Source organism: Lipotes vexillifer, unplaced genomic scaffold (genome assembly GCF_000442215.2).
Source record: "Lipotes vexillifer unplaced genomic scaffold, Lipotes_vexillifer_v1.1 scaffold942, whole genome shotgun sequence".
Classification (NCBI taxonomy): Eukaryota; Metazoa; Chordata; class Mammalia; order Artiodactyla; family Lipotidae; genus Lipotes; species Lipotes vexillifer.
In genome coordinates, this window is record NW_006798282.1 from 912555 (window position 1) to 935308 (window position 22754).

The 22754-nt window shown below is 53.2% G+C and overlaps 3 protein-coding genes across 3 annotated transcripts in view; 2 read left to right on the forward strand and 1 right to left on the reverse strand.

The window, feature by feature from the left end:
- The window catches only part of NBEAL2 (neurobeachin like 2), a 30809-nt gene extending 23645 nt beyond the window's left edge, over positions 1-7164 (forward strand). The window contains exons 32-55 of the mRNA XM_007470262.1: positions 1-133; positions 221-370; positions 521-678; positions 830-954; positions 1042-1177; positions 1655-1815; positions 1914-2230; positions 2331-2426; positions 2728-2852; positions 2937-3077; positions 3245-3375; positions 3492-3601; positions 3694-3811; positions 3919-4016; positions 4087-4203; positions 4828-4917; positions 5004-5113; positions 5282-5454; positions 5569-5663; positions 5902-6018; positions 6115-6273; positions 6350-6498; positions 6843-6978; positions 7063-7164. Of these exons, the coding sequence (XP_007470324.1) occupies positions 1-133; positions 221-370; positions 521-678; positions 830-954; positions 1042-1177; positions 1655-1815; positions 1914-2230; positions 2331-2426; positions 2728-2852; positions 2937-3077; positions 3245-3375; positions 3492-3601; positions 3694-3811; positions 3919-4016; positions 4087-4203; positions 4828-4917; positions 5004-5113; positions 5282-5454; positions 5569-5663; positions 5902-6018; positions 6115-6273; positions 6350-6498; positions 6843-6978; positions 7063-7164 (3247 nt within the window). The remainder of the gene's footprint in view (positions 134-220; positions 371-520; positions 679-829; positions 955-1041; positions 1178-1654; positions 1816-1913; positions 2231-2330; positions 2427-2727; positions 2853-2936; positions 3078-3244; positions 3376-3491; positions 3602-3693; positions 3812-3918; positions 4017-4086; positions 4204-4827; positions 4918-5003; positions 5114-5281; positions 5455-5568; positions 5664-5901; positions 6019-6114; positions 6274-6349; positions 6499-6842; positions 6979-7062) is intronic.
- A 2156-nt stretch (positions 7165-9320) lies between these two features.
- Positions 9321-10908, forward strand: LOC103086614 (death domain-containing membrane protein NRADD-like). The gene is given in 5 exon segments (XM_007470264.1): positions 9321-9363; positions 10030-10118; positions 10121-10224; positions 10344-10486; positions 10589-10908. Coding segments are annotated over 5 exon segments (699 nt in total).
- A 3155-nt stretch (positions 10909-14063) lies between these two features.
- The window catches only part of SETD2 (SET domain containing 2, histone lysine methyltransferase), a 117470-nt gene continuing 108779 nt past the window's right edge, over positions 14064-22754 (reverse strand). Inside the window, exons 19-21 of the mRNA XM_007470265.1 lie at positions 17353-17433; positions 15265-15366; positions 14064-14915 (exon numbers count right to left, since the gene is read on the reverse strand). Of these exons, the coding sequence (XP_007470327.1) occupies positions 14754-14915; positions 15265-15366; positions 17353-17433 (345 nt within the window). The 3' untranslated portion in view covers positions 14064-14753. The remainder of the gene's footprint in view (positions 14916-15264; positions 15367-17352; positions 17434-22754) is intronic.

The window sequence follows — 22754 nt, forward strand, 5'->3', positions numbered from 1 at the left end:
CCGTGCCTACGGGCCACTGGGGCTGCAGTGGGGGCTGCCTTCCCTGCCTCCCACCAACGGCAGCCCCACCTTCTTCGAGGACTTCCAGGCCTTTTGTGCCACCCCTGAATGGCGTCACTTCATCGACAAGCAGGTGCCTGGAGCCGGGGGCACGGGCAGAGAAGTGCGAGCTGGGGACCCACATCGAGCACTGGTCTCCTGTCCCTGTCCCATCCTCCAGGTGCAGCCCACCATGTCACAGTTCGAAATGGACACCTACGCTAAGAGCCACGACCTCATGTCAGGCTTCTGGAATGCCTGCTACGACATGCTCATGAGCAGTGGGCAGCGGCGCCAGCGGGAGCGGGCACGCGGTCGTCGGGCCTTCCAGGTGTGCAACCTGAGGCGGGAGGCGGGGAGCTGCTCCACACGTGGGCCCAGAGGACGGCTGATGGGACGGAGTGGAGAAACAGGGACAGCACATGAAGCAGCCAGTGGGACTCACCCGTTCCTCCACCCTACCCACCCTCCCACTCCTCAGGAGCTGGTGCTGGAACCTGCACAGCGGCGGGCGCGCTTGGAGGGGCTGCGGTACACAACGGCCCTGAAGCAGCAGGCAGCGCAGCACTCGACCGCCCTGCTGCACTGGGGGGCGCTGTGGCGTCAGCTCTCTAGCCCCTGTGGGGCCTGGGCCCTGAGGTGGGCGGGGTTCTGAGTGGAGTCCGGGTGGGGTGGGGCTTGGGAGGGAGGAGCTGGGAGGGTGCCTTTGGGGGTGAAGCCTGGGAGGAACCCAGAGGTCTACAGCCTTCTGCCCGCCTGCCCGTGACCATCACTGGGGACATATCTGTAGGGACCCGCCCACCCCCCGGTGGAAGCTCTCCAGTGCCGAGACATACTCGCGCATGCGTCTGAAGCTGGTGCCCAACCATCACTTCAACCCTCACCTGGAAGCCAGTGCCCTACGCGACAACCTGGGTGAGAGGGTGTGCTGAGCTGGGTCCACCCAACCTCGTACGCCCTGTCTTGTCTCTCTCTGGCTGAGCACCCTTGGGCCCATTGCAGGTGAGGCCCCCCTGACACCCACAGAGGAGGCCTCCCTGCCTCTAGCAGTGACCAAAGAGGCCAAAGTCAGCAGCCTACCCGAGGAGCTGCAGGAAGACCAGCTGGGTGAGGACGAGCTGGCTGCACTGGAGACCGCGTGAGTGGGGCTGGGAAAGAGCTGGTTGATGGGGGCAATGGGTCTGCTCCAGTGCATGCTGGCTGGTGGTGGGATTGACTCCGGAGTCTGTTTCCCCTCCTGCTAAAAGGGATGGTCCAAAATCAGGTGGGAGTATTGTGCACAGCTCTAACAGGGTGGATAGTCGCTCTTTCGTGGCTCGGCACCCCAGAGCAGGACTGAGAAACACAAACCAGACTAGGGTGGGGGCCCACGGGAGCAGAGGCAGGGGCTGAGTGAGGGAAGCCGGGGACGGGGGCTGGTGTCCTGGCAAGACATTCAGAGGCCCAGGTTCCGGGGCGGGGACTGCCGTCAGTCTGGACCCTGGGCAGTTCCTCCTCCTCTGGGAGTCATGAGCTGTGTACCTCATGACTTGGGGGCACTCCGAGAGTGTGGTCCTTGGGCTTGTTAGAAAGGGGACCCCAGAGTCTGGTGCCTAAAGTGGGTGCTGGCCCCCAGGTTGGAGGCCGCAGAACTGGATGAGCAGCATGAGAAGCTGGTGCTGTCAGCTGAGTGCCAGCTGGTCACAGTGGTGGCTGTGGTCCCAGGGCTGCTGGAGGTCACCACACAGCACGTGTATTTCTACGACGGCAGCGCTGAGCGTGTGGAAACCGAGGAGGGTGTGTTCTGATGGAACGGGACGGAGGGACGGCAGGGAAGGCCGGGGTACGGTGGGGCCGGGGCGAGTGACTTCTGCACTCGCTGTCCGTCCCCACAGGCATCGGCCACGACTTCCGGCGCCCCCTGGCCCAGCTCCGCGAGGTCCACCTGCGGCGTTTCAACCTGCGCCGTTCGGCGCTTGAGCTCTTCTTCATCGATCAGGCCAACTACTTCCTCAACTTCCCCTGCAAGGTGGGTGGGGCCACGGCCTCATCTCCGTGCCCGGCCCCCAGGCCCCAGCCCTGCCCCATCCCGCCCCACACCCAGGTGCGGAACCAGGTGTACTCGTGGCTCCTGCGCCTGCGACCCCCTACCCAAGGCTACCTGAGCAGCCGCTCCCCCCAGGAGATGCTGCGCGCCTCAGGCCTTACCCAGGTGAGAGCCCTGGAGTGTGAGGATCGGGTGAGGTCAGGGCCCTGCAGTTGGGAAGAGGGCTGGCAGCCCAGCTGGCTCACCTCTTGCCCCTGCCCCCCAGAAATGGGTACAGCGTGAGATCTCCAACTTCGAGTACCTGATGCAACTCAACACCATTGCGGGGCGGACCTACAATGACTTGTCTCAGTACCCTGTGGTGAGGGCCTGCTCCCCACCTCCCCCACTCCTCTGGCCTGCCAGCCCTGGTTCGCTCAAGTGTGGGTACTGATGGTGGACCGAGCCCTGAGCTTGGTCCTGGGCGGGTGCTGTCTGAGGCCTGGCCTCTGTTCTCCCCGAAGGGAATCCTGTCCCAGACAGTCCCTCCTGCTCCCCTGCAGCCCCTCCACGTGGTGCATCCCCACCTGTGGGCTCCGCCCGTTTTCTTGAGGGTGAGGGTGAGGGCAGGGCAGCTAGGCCATCAGGACCCTCATGCAGCTCCTGCCCGGGTGGGCGGCCAGTTCCCCTGGGTCCTACAGGACTATGTGTCCCCAACGTTGGACCTCAGCAACCCAGTTGTCTTCCGGGACCTGTCCAAGCCCATCGGTGTGGTGAATCCCAAGCATGCCCAGCTTGTGAGAGAGAAGTGAGTGCCTGAGTGAGGCTGGGCTCGGGGGTTGGGATGGACAAGAGGAGGGCTTCTGCTGACTCCCCCCATCTGTGGCTCTAGGTACGAGAGCTTCGAGGATCCAGCGGGCTCCATTGATAAATTCCACTATGGCACCCACTATTCCAACGCAGCAGGTGTGATGCACTACCTCATCCGCGTGGAACCCTTCACCTCCCTGCACGTCCAGCTGCAGAGTGGTCGGTGCGGAGGGGCAGGCAGATGGTGCAGGGCAGGGCAGGGTGGATGAAGGGAAGAGGCGGGTCTTCCAGGCATCCTGGACCCTCTGGCTCCCTGCTTTCCTGCGGCCACACCTTCTTCCCCAGTGTCTCCCTTCTCTCCACCTCACTTTGGCCCGTGCCTCTCCCTAGCTTTGACTGCTCTGACCGGCAGTTCCACTCGGTGGCAGCAGCCTGGCAGGCCCGCCTGGAGAGCCCAGCCGACGTGAAGGAGCTCATCCCAGAGTTCTTCTACTTCCCTGATTTCCTGGAGAACCAGAACGGTAGGAGCTGGCATGGGGGCGGGAGGTGTGGGGATGGAGAGCTCGGGTTGGGGGCGGTGGCCAGGGAGCAGGTGAAGATGGCGCAGAGAGACAGCTGACCCAGTCTTCTGTGCCAGGCTTTGACCTGGGCTGCCTGCAGCTGACCAACGAGAAGGTAGGTGACGTGGTGCTGCCCCCGTGGGCCAGCTCTCCTGAGGACTTCATCCAGCAGCACCGCCGGGCTCTGGTGAGATGAGCACACGCAGACAGGCGGGCAGCCAGGGTTGGTGCGGGGGGGGTCAGCCGTTCCTGGACTGACTGCCTCCTCCGCGCCCCCAGGAGTCAGAATATGTGTCCGCCCACCTCCACGAGTGGATCGACCTCATCTTTGGCTACAAGCAGCGGGGGCCAGCTGCAGAGGAGGCCCTCAACGTCTTCTATTACTGCACCTATGAGGGTGAGCAGTGTCCTGGACTCAAGTGGGAGCCGGGGCACAGAGGAGGGGTGAATGCGGTGGGTACAGAGGGAGTCCTGACTGCCCTGCCCTTCCTGTCTGATGCTCAGGGGCTGTGGACCTGGACCAAGTGGCAGATGAGCGGGAACGGAAGGCTCTGGAGGGCATTATCAGCAACTTCGGGCAGACTCCCTGTCAGCTGCTGAAGGTAAGGCCAGCTTGGAAGACAGTGGTCAGGGATGCCCTGGCCACAGTGCTGATCGGCCACTTGCCCACAGGAGCCACATCCAGCTCGGCTTTCAGCTGAGGAAGCAGCCCAACGCCTTGCACGTCTGGACACTAACTCACCTAGCATCTTCCAGCACCTGGACCAGCTCAAGGCCTTCTTCGCAGAGGTGAGAGGAGGCAGGGTCTCGACTTCCTACTTTGTGAAATTCGTTGAATCCCACTGTCCTTACCAGCCTCTTGGGGCAGATGGAAAACCTAAATCAAGGTCACTGATGCTAAGACATCTTAGAAAAAGAGGTAAACATCAGAGGAGATGGGAGTGCGGGTGGGATGCCTTCTTCGTGAGGAAGAGTCAGGACAAGGTGTTGACTCACCTGACCATCCTTAGGGAGACCAGAAGGAGGGAGTCCGGCCTTAGATACTCTACCTCACCTTCCTGTCTGCATCCCAGAATGCCCCCAAGTCTGACGTGTTTAGGCTCTTCTCTCCTCCTGCTAGCAGGCTCAGAGCCGTGGAGTAATGGGTTGGGATGACAACAGCTGAAACCAAGCTTGACACCCTGGAAGGATCTTCCTTGTCCATCTGGTTTCTCACTCACTTTCTGAGACGCCCTGAAGGCACACTGGTCTCTGATGCCTGTTCCTCTGAGGGACCTCTGTCTGTATGATGCCTAGCCTGTGACCCCTGGGGGCTGAGGGCCAGGGACTGAGTCGTGTTCCAGGGAGCAGGTAGCGTAGTGAGGGCCCTAGCTGGCTGCTCAGGCACAGCTAGCCTTGCTCCGCCCCCTGCAGGTCATCAGTGATGGCGTGCCCCTAGTGCTGGCCCTGGTTCCCCACCGGCAGCCCCATTCCTTCATTACCCAGGGCTCCGCAGACCTTTTGGTAAGTGCACTGGGCCGGGCCCCATCTCAGCTCCAACCCCTTTCTAACTCTGCCCCAAACCCACCTCTGTCCCCTCTTGCCCGCAGGTGACTGTGAGTGCCAGTGGGCTACTGGGCACCCACAGCTGGTTGCCCTATGACCGTAATATAAGCAATTACTTCAGCTTCAGCAAAGACCCCACCGTGGGCAACCCCAAGTAAGACAGAGGGCTGTGGGCAGGGGTGGGCTCTAAATACCCTGCACCCCAAGTCATCTCCCCACCCAAACAGAATGCAGGCCAGCTGCAGGCTCTGGCCAAGATTTCTGAGGGCCTGGGTTCTCCTTTGTGGCCTGGCCTCACCTGTGGTCCTCCTCACTGGTTCAGGATGCAGCGACTGCTGAGTGGCCCTTGGGTGCCAGGTGGTGGCGTGAGTGGGCAGGCCCTGGCAGCAGCCCCAGACGGAAAGCTGGTGTTCAGTGGTGGCCATTGGGATGGCAGCCTGCGGGTGACGTCACTACCCCGGGGCAAGCTGTTGAAGCAGCTCAGCTGCCACCTCGGTATGTGCAGTCTTGGAGCTCGGGGTGTGCAGGTGGGAGCAGGGTTCCAAGGCTGGCCGGGGGCGGGGTAACCACTCTGTTTTGCTGGTACCCTCCCCTCCCCTCTCCATTCAGATGTAGTAACCTGCCTTGCACTGGACACCTGTGGCATCTACCTCATCTCAGGCTCCCGGGACACCACATGCATGGTGTGGCGGCTCCTGCAGCAGGTATGCTGGGTGGCACAGTCCAGATCTGCAGTCCATCTGCCCCTCAGTGGGCCTCTCCAGTCCTGCCCTGTTCTCTTCTTCCCTCTGCTACCATGAGCAAGTCTGGGGCTCCACAGCCCCTCCAGCTCTCCAGCTTTGGATAAGACCTTCACTTTTCTGAGCTTTAGCCTTCTCACTCACTCAGGGGCCAAGGTAGTGGGAGGCCCCAGTCCTGAGCCAGCTCTGGTGTTCCCCACAGGGTGGTCTCTCGGTGGGGCTGGCATCAAAGCCTGTGCAGGTCCTATACGGGCATGAGGCTGCAGTGAGCTGTGTGGCCATCAGCACTGAACTTGACATGGCGGTGTCTGGATCCGAGGTGTGTGTATGCCTGTGTCCAGGGGAGGCTGTTTGCTGGGCACTGCCCCTGGAGCTCACACACCCCTGCCTAGCACCCTAAGCTGCCTTCCTGCAGGATGGAACTGTGATCATCCACACTGTACGCCGTGGCCAGTTTGTGGCCGCACTAAGGCCCCCAGGAGCCACGTTGCCTGGACCTGTGTCCCACCTGGCGCTGGGGTCTGAGGGCCAGATCCTGGTGCAGAGCTCAGCGCGGGAGCGCCTGGGGGCCCAGGTACGGGAAAGGGTCGCCCAGCCAAGATAGGGGTGGTTGGGATTCTGTCCTTGCTGACACCTCCTGCTTCCTCCAGGTCACCTACTCCTTGCACCTGTACTCGGTGAATGGGAGGTTGCGGGCTTCACTGCCCTTGGTAGAGCAGCCCACAGCCCTCGCGGTGACAGAGGACTTTGTTCTGCTGGGCACAGCCCAGTGTGCCCTGCACATCCTCCATTTGAACAAGTGAGCCCCACTGTTTATGGGTTTGTGATACTTCAGGGTGGTGGTCATTGGCAGAGGATGCTAGGAGGTGCCCCCGTGGACCCACATCTCCTTTACATGTCTGTGGACACATTCTTCAAGGCCTGTCACCTGTCCTTCCGTCCCCCAATGGGGAGATCTTGCCCTGGGCCTCCCTTAGCCACACACTTGTGGGAGGTCCCCTTCTGTGTCAGGATTTTAATCGAGTCATCCTTCAAATGAGGACTGGCAGGTAGATGGGAGAATGGAGAGACATCTGTCTGCTGGATCAAAGCTTCCTTGTAGTTGCGAGTTCGTTTATATATATCCCCCCTCCCTCCCTCCAGACTGCTGCCGGCCGCGCCTCCCCTGCCCATGAAGGTGCCCATCCGCAGCGTGGCTGTGACCAAGGAGCGCAGCCACGTGCTCGTGGGCTTGGAAGACGGCAAGCTTATCGTGGTGGGCGCAGGGCAGCCCTCTGAGGTGAGGATGAGGGCCGGGAGGGCCTCGAACGGGGTGGGGAAGCGACGGTCCTGGCTGACCCCAGCCTGCTCCTGCTCCTACCAGGTGCGCAGCAGCCAGTTAGCGCGGAAGCTGTGGCGATCCTCCCGGCGCATCTCCCAGGTGTCCTCTGGGGAGACAGAGTACAACCCTGCAGAGGCGCGCTGACAGCCTGCCCTGCCCCGCCCCGCAGCTCCGCCCCCACCGGGCTTCCCCGGGAGGGCCCCGCCCAGGAGTCCAAGGAGAGGGCGACGTCCAGCCCACAGTCTGGCAGGGGGTGGGCGTGGCCCCACCTCTGCCCAGCTCAGGGATTGGTGGGCGATATCGCTCCAGGAAGTCCCGCCCCTCGCCGGCAGAGGGGCCTCCCGGAGTCCCAGCGCTGGCCTCAGCAGCCGCACAGCACTTTTTGCACAGCCTGGGGTGGGGAGCCCAGGTTCCCAAGCCCCCGTCCCGGCAGAGTACAGGGGCCGGGCCGTGGCCTTAATCCTAAGGGCGGCCCCCCGCTCTCGCATCTCAGCAATAAACCTGGACTAGTTTTGTAGCTGTTCCGCCTCCAAGCATGTGTGCACGCGCGGCGTCTCAACCCGCCCTGGCCACGCTCCCGGGCTAGCGTCCCCCTGGTCCGTGAGCACCTGCGGCGACCCATCCCCTCCCCAACCACATCGCTCTTGTCCCTAGGGGCCCCGGCCGCAGTTTCTCCGGCAGCTGCATGCTCAGTCCCCCTTCGGGCTCACCTCCACGCATGTGTGCGTTCCGGGGCCGGGCGGGGCAAGACTGTGGGCGGCCCCGCCCACTCGGTGTCCAGCCCTCCTGTCTGCGCCTCCGCTTTAGTCTCGGGCGGGTAAGAACCTGGTATCCCCAGGGACTCCACTCTGTCTTCCCGGCCGGCCCCAGGCCCGGAGGCCCCGTCCCGCCCGGCTGAGCAGATCCTGGGATCCGCCGAGGGTCGGCCCCCGCAGGTCAGGAGCGAGTTGGGGACAGAGCTTCGGGTCTTTCTGGACGGAGGGAGCCAAGGCTGCCTCTCTAACCCCCACTTCCAGACCCGAAATCCTGTGCGGCTGTGGTGCAGGCTTCTGGGTTGGATTGCCTGTGGGAAGTCGGGGTAGTGTGGGCGTGTAGGGTGTTGATGTGTGTGCGTGTGTGCATATTCTGTGGGCCTCGAGATGGGTGTGTGTGGGAGTTGGTAGAGGCTCTAGTCCCACAGCTCGGGGTGGGTCGGGCACAAGGCTTGGCTGTCTCTGCGAGCGTTAGTCACAAGCTCACCCGCCAACCCGGATCCAGAAAGGGCCCCTTATGTGGTAAGTGACACAAATGTACATACACATCCTTCAGGTGGCAAGGGTCACCGCAGCCTCAGTGCCAGACCCACTTGCCGACTGTGTGCTTTACCATAGTACAAGGGCCTCTGGCCTTGTGGAGGGAAGCGAGTTTGGAGTGCCTGGGTTGGACCAGGTCGGATGTGGATGTGGGGGAATTGGAGGACCTTCCCCCAGGTCTCATCTCTATCCCTTTTCCAGGCAAAATCCCCTCCTCTGCCCAGACCAGGGTCTCTTCCCCAGGCCTCGGGAGGTAGGTCCCAGCAGGATCAGCCTTGTAAGTACAGATGGGTCCTGGATTGAGTGTTCTTCAGGTTTCTGGCCTCCAGGCCCTCTCCAAATTCCCAGATAAGAAAGGACCAGGGGGGCCTCTGGGCCCACATGCCATCTGCCCTTGCTGAACCCACCAAGGAACCCTCCTGTCCAGCCCCTGAGCAGGAGGTGAGGGCTGGACACTGACCCTAGAGGCAGGAGTGGGAGCTTAGTCACTCCAGGGACTATGCTCTTGCTGAGAACTCTGGAAAGCCTCCTACCAGCTAGTAAGTCTCCACCTGGCTCTGGCTTAGATGGGGATGGGAGTCTCCCTGTGCTATCCCTGGACTCAGACCAGGGGTTTGCCATGGTCTTTGAGACAGGGTGGTTTCCAGTGTGCCCTTTTCCATCCAGAGCTGCAATATGGTCTCCTCCAGCTTTGGCCAGCTGGAGCCAGCAATGTCACTTCCACCCCATTTGACACTGGAGGAAACTGGTCCAGATTGGTGACTGGGGACACTGGGGGGTAGGTACCCAGTCCTGGAATGAATCACGATGAAGTGAGCCAGGAAAATGGGACAGACTACCCCAAGGGACTCCTGACTTCAGGCTTGAGGAATTTCCCCCATGCCCCTATACACAGCCCCTTCTGGACTCAGAGTAAGTCTCCCAGCTCCTTTTTCTGAGTGCTGCCCATGACATTCCAATCCCTTCTCTAAGATGCAGCCACTGGGAGCACTGCTAGCTGGCAGAACCATGCTTCACGACTCCAGCCACAGGGAAGGTATGGTGCATGCGGGTTAAGTACTTGATCCAGATTTTGGGCACTGAGAGGGTAGGATGAGAGGTATCCATGGGCCCCTGGCCTTGCAGGCCACACCCAAGTCCAGTCACAGGCTTTGGAGTCCCTGTTTCTTGTGCCCTGCCTGCACTGGACTGTGGGGACAACTGGCCTGCAGGCAGAAGTTACTAGCAGCAGCATTTACTTGCCTTTCGGATCAGTTTTATTTTGCAAAAATCTACAAGGTCTCCTCTGCACAGAGGCTCCCACAGGGACCAAAATCAATCAGTGTGCTCTCACAGTCCAGAGTTGGTGGGGGAGACAGGACACAGTTTAGTGCCATAGTAGGCAGAGGAGATGCACCAGGAGCCAGAAAAGGGAGCCTGGGAGAGATCAGGAAAGACTTCCCAGAGTAGGAGATTTCCTGCCAGTTTGTCAGATGGCAAAGGTAGACCAGCAAGAGCGGACGTCTGGAAGCCCGGAGAAGGTACATCTGGGAAGGGCTAGGTGTCCAAGCGTGGCGAGCCAAAGGGAGGCTGTGAGAGATGAGGGTGGGGAACGAACCAGTCAGCTTTTGACGCCACGGTATGAACTTTTGACTCTACACAGTAGGGACTATGATTTCCAGTCTTTCTAGCAGTGCTGCCTCCTTGCCCCTGACCTTGTCTGTCCTTTCCTCCACAGATAAGTCCCGGAGGGAGCAGGACAGGGATAGGAAAGGGGTGTGGGCAGGGGCAGGGGGAGCCCTGGCCCCTGGTACCTCCTCCTCATTTCCAACCCCCCCGAGCCTCCAGGGGCCTCAGGCAGCAATATCCCTGTCTATTGTGCCCTTCTGGCCTCCGTGGTCCTCGGTCTGCTTGCCTACGTGGCCTTCAAGTGGTAGGTGGTCTGGGCATTGCCCTCTGGTAACCTCCCTCCCCATCTGGGCTCCCAATCAGCTCCCTGTCTGTCTCAGTGAAGGCTAGAGCAGGCTGGCAGGCTCCCCCTGCTCCCCACAGCTGGTGCTCACGTAAACACAGACAGCAGCTGGCCAAAGCTCGGACTGCGGAGCTGGGGGCCTTCAACAGGGACCAGATGCATGGGGAAAGCAGTGTCTTCTGGGACTCTCCTAGCAGCCTGGAGCCCTGTGTCCCCAGCCAGGGTGAGCCCCTTTCCCCAAACTGTAGTCCTTCACACCTACCTAGCTCTGCCCCACGACAAAGCCTGCCTAACCCTCACGTGTCCCTCATGCCTCCCATCCCAGGGCCACATCCTGAACTTGGCTGCTGGCTTTACCTCCATCTCCCTCAGCAGCAGCAGGAGGAAGTGGAACAGCTCCTGGAGGCGTCGGGTGAACCTGACAAAGGCTGGCGGGGCCTGGCGGGCCACCTGGGCTACCAGGCTGAGGCAGTGGAGACCATGGCTCAGAGCCAGGTGCCAGCCTACACCCTGCTGAGGTACTGGGCTATCCAAGAAGGCAGTGGTGCCACCCGCAGGGTGCTAGCAGATGCGCTGGCTGTCCTGGGCTGTGAAGATGTGGTCCGGGCCCTGGGCCCACTGGCTGAGGACTGCTCCATGGTGTGACGCTCCACAGCCTGGACTCTCAGGGAACCTGCTCTGGTGCTCCCACCACCCCCAGCTCATACACCTTCCCTTTCACGGGCTTCCTGGCATTGGTGACCTCGGCCTGCTGTTCTGGGGGAACACGGAAGATCCAGGCACCACTCACCTCCCCTCGCCCTACATTCCTCCAGGACAGGGACCAGGATATTGGGGGGAGGGGTTGATAGTGAGGAGCAGTCCTGCCCTCCTGATCCCCACTCCACCTCCCCTTACTTAGCCTCAACTGTTTTTTCTACTTTTGTATCCCATATTAAAGGCAACTTTGGACTATTGTCCTGGCTCTGTCTGGTTCCGTGGGCCTGTGAGACAGTTGGATAGCTATGTGGCAGAGGCCCAGAAAAAGGACGGGATCCCTAGAAGGTGGGAGAAGCCCCTGAGTTGGCAGGCAGTGTGTTCCCACGGATGATGTGTGAGCTCTGGGGGCAGAGCGTATGTAGTTCACATCCTGCATCTGCCATTCACTGGCTGAATTGTGTTAGGAAGCATTTTACCTTTTTGAACTTCAGCTTCCTTGGCTGGAGAACAATAATTAGACTGGCACATTCAGAAGCCTCGCAACAAGACTCTCAGGCCTTGGGTTTGAGACCATTTTCCTGACTTGTGCTGTGACTAGCCTCGAGGGCTGGAAGCCTGCCCCACCCCTAGGCAGAAAGCAAGAGGCAGTTCCGAGGCAAAGTGAACTGCCTCTGAACTGGTCCTGGGAAGCTAGTTACCAAGGGCCTCAGGTCATCTCCAGGTGAGGAAAAGGAAGAAAGTGTTCTTTCAAGAGCCATACTCCAGACTCGAAGAGGGAGGTCCAAACATGCTTCCACACAAGCCAAGGACAGGCAGGTCATCCCACCTACCTGAGGGGCTGTTGAGGACAGGGCAGCTGCAGCCAGACCACCTGCACCCCTCGCATATGCCCACCCTGAATGGAGGAGCAGGCAGGTCAGTTACTGTGCCTTTGGAGGGGGTTGCTACAGCAGACAGGCCCTGCCTAGGAAGAAACAATGGCTGCCATCCTGGTGTCCATCAGGATCAGGGCACTTAAGAAGCACAGTCACCTAAACTCAGGAGACTTGGGTCCAGTCATGATCCAGGGGCCCGGGCTAGAGCCTGTCCCGTAGCTGAGATGTGACCTGCATTGGCTGTTCTGTGAGTACCAAACTCATCAGACTGCTGCTATTCTTATGCCTCAGAGTTTACCAGGGCTGCTTAACCCTGTAAATCTTATACTTAAAATCAGGGCAGGTTTGGAGCCACCATCATCCGGAGATGAAAGCAGGAAAAGCTTGGTGTTTGGTCAGCCATAAACAGGCCAAAGCACTGGAGACATCACACCTACTTTGGCGGGGAGTTGGTCAGAGGGCTATCAAGGATTAGATCGGCAATGAGGGTGAAATCCTGCATTGAGAGGCATGAACAGGTCCTGGATTAGCCGGTAACTCTCTTCACCACTGAGGGGATTTGAGCCTAAAGGTTTCAAGGGGTGTGTGTTTCAAGATCTTCCCCTCCCAAACTCCAGAGGAGGTAAAATAACTGAGAATTCCTCTGCAAAGAGGTCCTTTCTGAAACTTGACAGCTCTCTGGTCACCACCCTTTAATGAAAGGCTACCTAGATTTCCTTGGAAAATCTGAAACCTGGACCCTCAGGTAAAACTATGAGTTTGACTTGGTTGCCAGCAGCCGTGCATGTGGCTGCACCTCTGCATGGGAGACCTACACAAAACAGAAACACTTTCTTTTAATGTGCTCAAGCACATTAGTTGAAACATTTTCTTTACTGTTAAGGGGGGTGGGGGGGGAACTTCCCTGGTGGCGCAGTGGTTAAGAATCCGCCTGCCAATGCAGGGGACACAGGTTCCAGCCCTGGTCCGGGAAGATCCCACATGCCGCAGAGCCCGTGTGCCACAACTCCTGAGCCTGTGCTCTAGAGCCTGCGAGCCACAACTACTGAGCCTGCACGCCTAGAGCCCGTGCTCTGCAACAAGAGAAGCCACCACAGTGAGAAGCCCGCTCACTGTAACAAAGAGTAGTCCCTGCTCGCCACTAGAGAAAGCCCGTGCGCAGCAACAAAGACCCAACACAGCCTAAAAAAAAAAAAAAATATGTGCTATCAACATTTCAAATGTTTAAAAATAAATAAAATAAAATGTTAAGGGCATTAAATTAGGGTCCCTCCATTTGATATAATAATGTGCTTGAGTTATTAAACAGTTTAAGGCTGCAGTACCATGGGAAAATACTTTGGCTACATTGTTAAATAGCATGTCTAATGATATGTCTTTAAAATAGGTGTTTTTCTCCTCTTTTCACAATTTCTTTAATACAAGGATATGAGATGAGTTACTGAGCCTCTCTGAACCTTAGTCTCCTCATCCGAACAGTGCCAATTCCTGTGCCTCCAGGTTGTGAGGATCAAAGGAGCACAACCTGAGCTCTGAGTGCCCAGCAGGCAGTGACTGTTCCAACTGCTGTCCACCCCACCCAATATCTGGCGGGTCACAGCCTCTTCCCCAAGGGCATTGCTGCAATGAGCAAAATCACCCTGGTGAGGAAGAGATGGTACCAGTCTCTGCAAAGATGGGCTGGGCCCCAGGCTGGCCTGAAACCTTTGGCCCTTCTCACTGCCCAGACAACTGGTCCATCAAGGATGGGGTGTGTCTCCACTGAGCTGTGTCCTCCAGAAGATGTCTACTCTCATTACCTGAGCACTGTACCCCTTTATCGGGGTACTCCCTCTAGGATCCAAGCCCAGTGTCAGAAGGCATGGTGGGGAGTCAGGGAACCCAAACATCAAATGAACATTCCTGTAGGCTCGGGAAACTCAAGTCTCTGGAGGGCAGAGGTTCATTCCCTTTCACCAGCCAAAAGGTACAAGGGGGAAGACAAGTGCCTTTCTCTTGACTGGCTTATTAACCAAAGTAAAGAAGCCCAGCACCAGAGAGGTCACAGGTCCACTTCCTTTGCTCAGGAATGCATGTGTAACATGCCTACCTCAGTCACAGTGGGACCTGTGGGGAAGACCTGGGATAAACTCCAATCTCAAGAATTAATTTTGGACTTCACACACCTATGGCCACCACCTCTTTTCTCTCTCAGTGCCAACACTATATACAAACATGCTTGACTAGCTTTTAGGGAACACACCTGCCAAGTTCTTTAACTGATTTTATTTTTTACATAAAAAGTTCAGTAAAAATTGGATAAAGTAAAGTGATTTTAAGCAGTAAATCAATCTTATCAACATAGCACAAGGCTGGCCGAAACCACATGGCAGCCTGCTCTGGAATATTTACATGATAACAAATTAAACCTTGCAGGAGAACTTAAACCATCCTTACAAAGTCTTCTGTGATCCTAGCACGCAGAGGCTTAAAAGCAAAACAAAAACCAAAAACCAGGAAAAAACAAATTATTTTCAATATATTCACATATACATTAAAATATAATACAGATCGTCAGGGTGAGGGGTCGTGGGTGGGGATGCGCATGAGTCTGTGCGCTGACAGCACCGCCAAGGAGGAGACCCAGGCTTGAGAGTGGGCTCAGGCCTGGCCAGGGTCTCAGAAGGGAAGGTCTCAAGGGCCTAAACCCTTGCCTCAGATGGCCTCTACCAACAGCTCACAACCAGGGACCGCTTATTGTAGATGGAGCTCATTTTTGTGGCTTTCAGTTGAAATCTGCAGGTTTGAATTCCCCAGGGTGATGTGTCATCAGTAGCACAGCCCTGACAGTGGGGTGGGGAGAGAGGGCCCACGGCATTTCTTCTCCCCAGAGTCTCTCCTACCAGCTTGCCCATCCTCCCACCCTGGCCCTGCAGGTCACTCTAATTCAGTGTCCTCTTTGGGTTTGTAAACAGCCCCAAACTTCTGCATGTACTTCTTAATATACTCCTTGGTTTTGTGTTTCACATTCTCATTGCACTCCAGGTCCTCGGGGTTCTTACAGTACTTCAGCTCCTTATTCATAACGCCGTGAGTCAGCTGTCCAGGACACAGGAAGAGAGATCACAGCCACCAATCAGAGTGGAAATGATTTGAGGGGGGAAGGCCAGTCTGCTGCCTCAGGCCCCTTCTCACAAAGACTGGGAGGTGAACTAGAGGGGGAGGTTGGGGCAGGCTGGTGCTGGGATCACCAGAAAGGGGAAGCTCAGCTCTCAGAGAACCACTACCATCAAGTAGGGTACCCTCTCTTCCCAAACCTTCCCCCTCTGTTCCTGGGTCTCCAGCCTGGGCATGTGTTAAGGAAAACCCAATTTTTATGATGAAAGGGGCCTTCTAGGAAGGTATAGTTTGCCCAGAACATTGTCAGACCACAAGCAGGGGGGAATACCTTGCGAGCTAGGTGTTTGAAATCTTCAGTTGTGGTAATTCTTCCCACTTTGCAGTCAGGTTTCCGGTAAGGGTTCAGGCACTGGACGATGAACTGGGACATCTACAGGTATGGGGAGAAGAGCACACTGCTCAATAGTCCAGAGAAGGCAAGAAAGTTGTACTGAGGAAATACTTAGAATAGGCAGTAAGCAGAGCCAGCCAATCCTTCCCTTTCCCTCATTCACACTAGCTGGTGTGGACAGAAGAATGCTAGTATGCCAGTGGGATATAAGAGAAAAGAATCCTGGGTCAGCCTCAAGAGGGAAAGGGCTCCCTTGGATGGACTTAGCAAGCCTCACTTGCAGATGGAGGGACAGAGCAGCAGGACTCCATGCTGAATCTCATGGCAGCCCCGGATTTCAGCTAACAAATCTCATGTTCTTGGCATAAAGAGACTGTAGCTAAATTCTCTGGCCCCTGGAGGCAGGGCAGAGAGGGCCTTTCTGTGCTACCAGGAGGCTCAGTGACTCCAGGAAATGCAGGCATTTTGTTACTGAAGGCTACTTAGATTCTGTAAGTGTTGCACTTCATTTGATTCATACTACATCAATGTGAAGCAGAGGGACACATGATATGGCAGCTGGTTGGAGAACATCTGGGGTAAGACCCTTTTCAGTACACGAATTCCCATGTCCTCCTGAGCTATATCTGTAGTGTCTGTCCTACCCAGTGGCTCTCAAAAGAGATCCAGGCACAGGATTTCTGGAAGTATTTGTGGCACTAAGCCACAAAGTTGACCCCAGGGGAAAAAGGGAACGAGGAGGTCAGTGATAGCCACTTCACCAGGGAGCACCATGAACAGGGTCTACCCATCCCTGAAAGTCAGTGAGTTTTCAGACATTCAAAGAACAAGGCTATATCACAAGGTAGGCACTAAATAAACAGCTGCTAGTTGGCTGGGCTGAAATGCCAATAATCACAAAGGGACAGTGAGAAACTTAAGTTTTAACTCTAGAGAAGGCTTTTACTCAAAATTTTTCTGTGGTCTACTGTTTCCATACTCTCTCCCTTCAATCCACTTCCCCAAATAAAATAGGGGATTTCATTATTCCCAGCTTAAAATCCTGCAATACTCCCTGCAACTCAGAGCACCAAGCAGCACAATACTGTGCAGCCTCATCTTCCAACACCCCTCACATACCGGGCGCTACAGCCCACAGATTCCCTGAAAGGGATGACGCCTTCTTCTGCCTCTGTACACTCTACTGCCTGAATTACATCCCTCCTGATCTATCTGGCTAATTCCTACCCCTGACTCAAGAGCCTTTCCTGACACCCTGAACAGAGACCTCCAAGCCCTATCATGGCACATTCCTCACACAGCTGCCATTACTTTTTTTTTTTTTTTTTTTTTAATCCGCGGGCCTCTCACTGTTGTGGCCTCTCCCATTGCTGAGCACAGGCTCCGGACGCAAAGGCTCAGAGGCCATGGGTCATGGGCCCAGCTGCTCCGCGTCATTTTTTTTTTTTTTTTTTTTTTAATGCCATTACTTATTTACAGGTCTACCTCCTCTAACAGACTATGAGCCCTTTGGTGAACAAAGACTGGAGTTTAGAATCTGGATGCCCTGAGGCAGAAAAGGTTAGTGTCCTGAGAGCTGTACTGCACTTCCAGCAGCATAAAGAGGAGCTGCTTTCTCCCAATCACTTGAGGATTAGGCAGCCACCAAATGAGATATCACAGAAAAAGAAACGGACTTTGAGCCAGAGGCCAGAGTTCAAGTCTTCTGTCCAGAGCTTGCCTTCTCTGAACCTCAAGAGCTCCTCCACCAGCATAAGAGGAATGACAATTCCGGTTTTGCCTACCTCACGCGCTGTTGTGGGGATAAAATGATATAATGGATATGAAAGTGCTTATTATCCCACTGTAAAGGACCATACCAATATGTCATCACATAACAACCACACAGTCCAATCACAGAAGCAAAGGAACACCCAAAACCAGGGCCACCTAGCACTACAAACAGCTGTGCACACTTAGGATGAGAAAGAAAGGGTCTCAGTTTAAGCCTTCAGAACGTAGTGTCCACATCCCACCAAACCTTACCTCTTTTCTGAATACTTCTTTGCTTTTCTTAGCCAGCTCACTGGAGGTGTCTGCTTCTGCTGTCTTAGGCTTTTTTGAGGTCTAGAAATGGAAAACACCACAGTGTGGGAATAAGAGGTCAGGTCAGTGATGCCCTGCTCTTCCAGAACCTCCCTTCTTTCCCGAAATTGGGATGCCTGACTCTTGGTATTAGAATCTTAAAGGGACATGGCCTGGAGTCAACTTAGCTGCTGCTAACCACTCTCACTTCATGTTTAAATCTTATCATCTGGCACTGGCCTCGGTCCTATAAACCAAGTTCTAATTCTCTACCCTAAGTAAAAGCTACATCCTTGATGTAGCTAAACATTTGTTTCAGGGTCACCTTCTCTGCAGAGAAATGTGCTGTGTGATTTGGACCACTCAGGTCCCTGTTCTGAGCTGCAGCATCCCACACTGTCAAGAGAGGCCCAGACTCAACGGGCTCCACCTCTCCTGCCTCTGACATTCCAGGACTCCTGGACAAAGGCAAAATGCTTTAGCCACACAACGATGGTCCAAATACCATGCTCCTCATCCAAGTCCCCTAGACTGTAGGAGACAGTCTCAGCATGCAAGAGAGGCTCCTTAAAGGTTGGTATCCTCGGTTCAGGAATGGAAAGACTAAAGAGGTATCAAGGTGTTGCGGGGCAGGAGATGAGGGTCATGCAAGTCAGTGAAGAGATGAGTAGATCCTAAGACAGAAGATACTCTGTCCCAAGATGCTAAGATGATGACAAACCTAGGAATGCTCCCTTCCAGCACTGCAAGGGGGAGGCTGCCAGTCCCCCTGCCCCCCGCCCCCTGCCTGATTAGGCACTGCTGAGAGGTGAGAGGCCAGCAGCCCTGGCATTCAGAGCACCTGCCATGCAAGGCCACCTCCCCATACCTTTGCTCACCACCAGTCATCAAGCCCCTTCCTAGCAAATGTACTTCTCCATGGAAAAGATTATGAGCATACTCCCCTTTGAACGCAACTCACTTCAGATGGATGCAGAAGCAGTTGGCATTACAGGTACTTCATTTTTTTGCTAGCTGCTTAGAGCACAAAATTTTTTCAACCTACCCCCACTTCTGATTCCTCTCTTTCCAGAAACAGTATGAAGGTGCTGGTGATGAAGGGACTGTTCAACTCCCTCTGCTCTGGACTGGCTCCAGAGAAAGGTGGCACTCCCCCTGGCTTCTGGGCTTCTATACATCAGCTTTCCCTGACTTGTTATAAAATCTTTGCATATTTTCTACTTTTCTACTTTTTTTCTGTGGCTGTGGCAGCAGGAAAGGGAGGGCAGGGTAGAAAGAACATACAGATTCTACCTCCGGTTTTAGGAAACAAAATGCAAATAACTTTGTTTTCAAATGTTTTGCTTTGAGATTTTGTGGATATTTTTTCTAGCAGTAGAGAGTGTAGCTGTGCTTCACAATAAGACCTCATGTAGCATGGGATCAAGAATTGCCTGAATAAGCTAAGGTAATTACAACACACCCTGAGCTGCTGTCTTGTGGATCTCAGAAATGAGTAGCAGCAGCAATGAGTACAGAAAGCCCCTTTAAGGTATAACAATGATCTCAAGGTTCTGGCTCCTATAGAGGACACCAGGCTCTCAGTGAGGGCACTGTGTAAACAGGAATGTTCTGCTTCCCTCTGAATGGGGTATGTGTTCAGAAAGCTAAATAATTCCAGTGCATTTCTAATTTAATCTCTGACTTGGTGAGGTTGTAGGGCTTTAAAAACACACAATGCCCTGAGCTCTCTCTAGGAGCTTTCCTGGTCCAGAAGAAGTTGAGGTATCAGAAACACTACACATGATTCAACCTAAATTCTGCAACACACGAACCTGTACACACCAATTAAAAGGTTAAGAAAGAAAGATCCTTGAAAATAATAAAAACTCAGTATATTCTGTTTTGAAGTTGCTGCCACCTTTGGTAACAAAAAGAGCAAAATAATTTCAGTTTAGTTCTAGATCAGGCACTATATACCACACCTTAGTTTGTCAAATGAGGCATGGGAGAGGGGGTGCAGGAAGTGAGAGGACAGGAACAAATCATCTCTACGACACTTTCAAGAAACTGCCAGGCCATTCCTTGCCTCTTCCATATCCGCTTGTTTGCTTAGCCCCAAATGATGCCTCTCAGATGCCTTTGCATGCATCTTCCAACATCTCCATTCTTAGTTCCTCACTTTGCCTAAACTATTAAAATACTCTTCAATCTGATCTCCAATGCTACCAATCTCACCTTTTCAAACGGGCCTGTTTCACTCAAGGAACACATATTTGATTGCCTGTCTTGCTGCTTTAAAAGCATCCACTGGCTTTTAAGCATACAATAATCACATTGGTAGGACACCAAGATTTTAGACAACTTAAATCTGACCTACTTTTCCATATTTTTATCTTGCTCACTACCTACCCCATATGTATCTAAATTCGCACCATAACCAAATTATTTTTATTGTTCCCTATATAGGTTCTGTCTTGTACTGACTTTATACCTTTGCAAAAACAGCTTTATTTGCCCAGAATCCTCTTTCCTGCTCACCTTAGCTATAGGTAAAATCATGTTTTCTGTGACATATCACTAGTGCATTTTCTTAGACCATTAATCACTGTGCTCCCATAGCATTCTGTACATACTTCTACTATAGCTGTGCTCCCATAGCATTCTGTACATACTTCTACTATAGCAATTATCCAGTTGTGTTCTTGGTTTATAGATGTGGTTATTTCCTTAGATTGAACTTCATGAAGATTAGTACTCAGATTTATTTCTCTTTCTATCTGTAATACCTTACGCAAGACCTTACACAAGGCCTGTGAATTACTGAAAATTTACAATGTTACAGTCTTCATCTCCAAGGGCTTTAAAATCTAAACGAAGGCCCTAAAGATGGAAAAAAAAAAATTGGAGCAGAAGGAATAAACACATAACTCACAGGCATCCTTCTCCTGTCTGAGATGCTAGCTAGGTGAATACAGTAGTAAACTGGTTAGGAAGGTTAGATCCAAATAAGTTCCTGGCTATCCAAGTCAGACTAGGTCCTAATGATAGAGACAACGGTCTAGAAAGAAATCCAAAGACTGACACCTCAAGTCTTTGACTTGTGCATCATGGCAAGGTTGGTTGGAATATCAAAACTCATTTGTTCCTTCATAAACTATCAAAGGGTTAATAACAAAATAGATGACTTCATTTATATTTTCTCATTAGAAATACAAGAAAACGTAAAGCTGACAAGTCAGAGACAAAAGCCTAAGAAGCTAAGACAGTGAATGAACATCCAGATAGTTTTTTACTGGAAGCACATGACAGTTATGGGTTTTTTCCCCCTTAGGTACCTGTCTCTATAAAAACTCTCCCACAGAAACTTCATACACTGCCAGCAGAAATGTACAATGATATAGCAACTTTAGAAAACAGTTTGACAGTTTCTTAAAAAGTTAGACATAGACTGTCTAACTTTGATCCAGCAATTCCACTCCTAGGTATCTACCCAAGAGAACTAAAAATGTATGTCCAAAGATTTGTACACAATTGTTCATATACCATTATTCATAACAGCCAAAGAGTGGAAACAACCCAAATGCCCATCAACTGGTGAATGGATAAATAAAATGTGGCACATCTAATACAATGGGATATTATTCAATGCTAAAAAGAAACGAGCTACCAAGCCATGAAAAGGCATGCAAGAACCTTAAATGTATATTGCTAGGTGAATGAAGCAAATCTGAAAAGGCTACAAGTCCAAATATGTGACATTCTATAAAAGGCAAAACTGGAGAAAGTAAAAAGATCAGAGATTGTCAGGGACAGGGATGGGGATGGGGGGAGGCGGGGAGAGAGGATGAGATGAATAGGGGGAGCACAGAGATTTTCAATGCAGTGAAACTATTCTGTAGATGATAATGGTGGATACATGCCATTATACATTTGTCAAAACCCACAGAATATACAATACCAAGAACACTAATGTGAACTACAGACTTTGAGTGATAATAATGTAGATTCACTGATTGCAATAAATGTACCATACTCCAGCAGGCTGTTGATAGTGGAGGACGCTATGCATGTGTGATGACAGGGGGTGTACAGAAACTCTGTACTTTCTGCTCAAATTTAAAGGGAACCTAAAACTGTCTGAAAATAAAATATATTAAGAAAAAGAGGTATATAAGGACCTGTTCAGACAAACAAAAATGAGAGAGCTCATCACAATTAGACCTGAAATACTCAAAGTATTACAGGATATTCTTCAGACTGGGACTTCCCTGGTGGTCCAGTGGTTAAGAATCCGCCTTCCAATGAAGAAGACACAGGTTCGATCCCTGGTCAGGGAACTAAGATCCCACATGCCATGGGGCAACTAAGCCCGCAAACCGCAACTACTGAGCCCACGTGCCATAACTAGAGAGAAGCCCGTGCACTGCAACAAAGAGCCCGCACGCCTTAACGGGAAGATTCCCACATGCCGCAAGACCTGACGCAGCCAAATAAATTTTTTTTAAAGTGGATAGAATTTATAAAAAAAAAAAAAAAGGAAATTGTTCAGACTAAAGGAATGCTAAATATAATGCTGAAGAAAGAAAAACATTTCCCCCAAAGTGGATAAAATATAAAAGGAGGTATGGATTTGTTTCCACTTTCCTTCTTACTCCCATTCCTTCCTTCCCTCTTCCACCTCTTTCCACTGACTTAACTAGTTAAGTGTCTCTTATTTTCAAAATAAAATACTATTCAAATCTTAGAGCATAGATATATTGTCTTTGATTTCATTCAAGACACCACACATCCTTGGAGACAGTGAGTCCTGTTCCAAGTGGAAAATAAAAATTTTTAATTCAAGCACTGAGAGTCACACTGATTCACATGACCTCTAATCCCGATTACTCTCTTGTTAGAAGGAGAGACGAGGAATAAGCTCTCTTTCGCTTTACTCTAGAATAGTATTTCCAGAGTAAAATATCTGTTTCAAATCTTAAAAAAAGGGGGGGCCCAGTTATACTTTTTTGGTGAGGTTTTTTGTTGTTGTTGTACGCGGGTCTCTCACTGCTGTGGCCTCTCCTGTTGTGGAACACAGGCTCCGGACGCGGAGGCTCAGCGGCCATGGCTCACGGGCCCAGCTGCTCTGCGGCATGTGGGATCTTCCCGGACCAGGGCACAAACCCGTGTCCCCTGCATTGGCAGGCGGACTCTCAACGACTGCGCCACCAGGGAAGCCCCTTTGGTGAGGTTTTAATGCAACCAGTTTAACTTCTTTCCAGACCCACCAATCCCAAAATGGCAGGACATTAAAGCAAATGAAGAAAGACTGCAGTTAAACAGAAAAATCACATTTAAAAGAAACATAACATTAAGAAGAATGCTGTAATCTACAGGGAAAG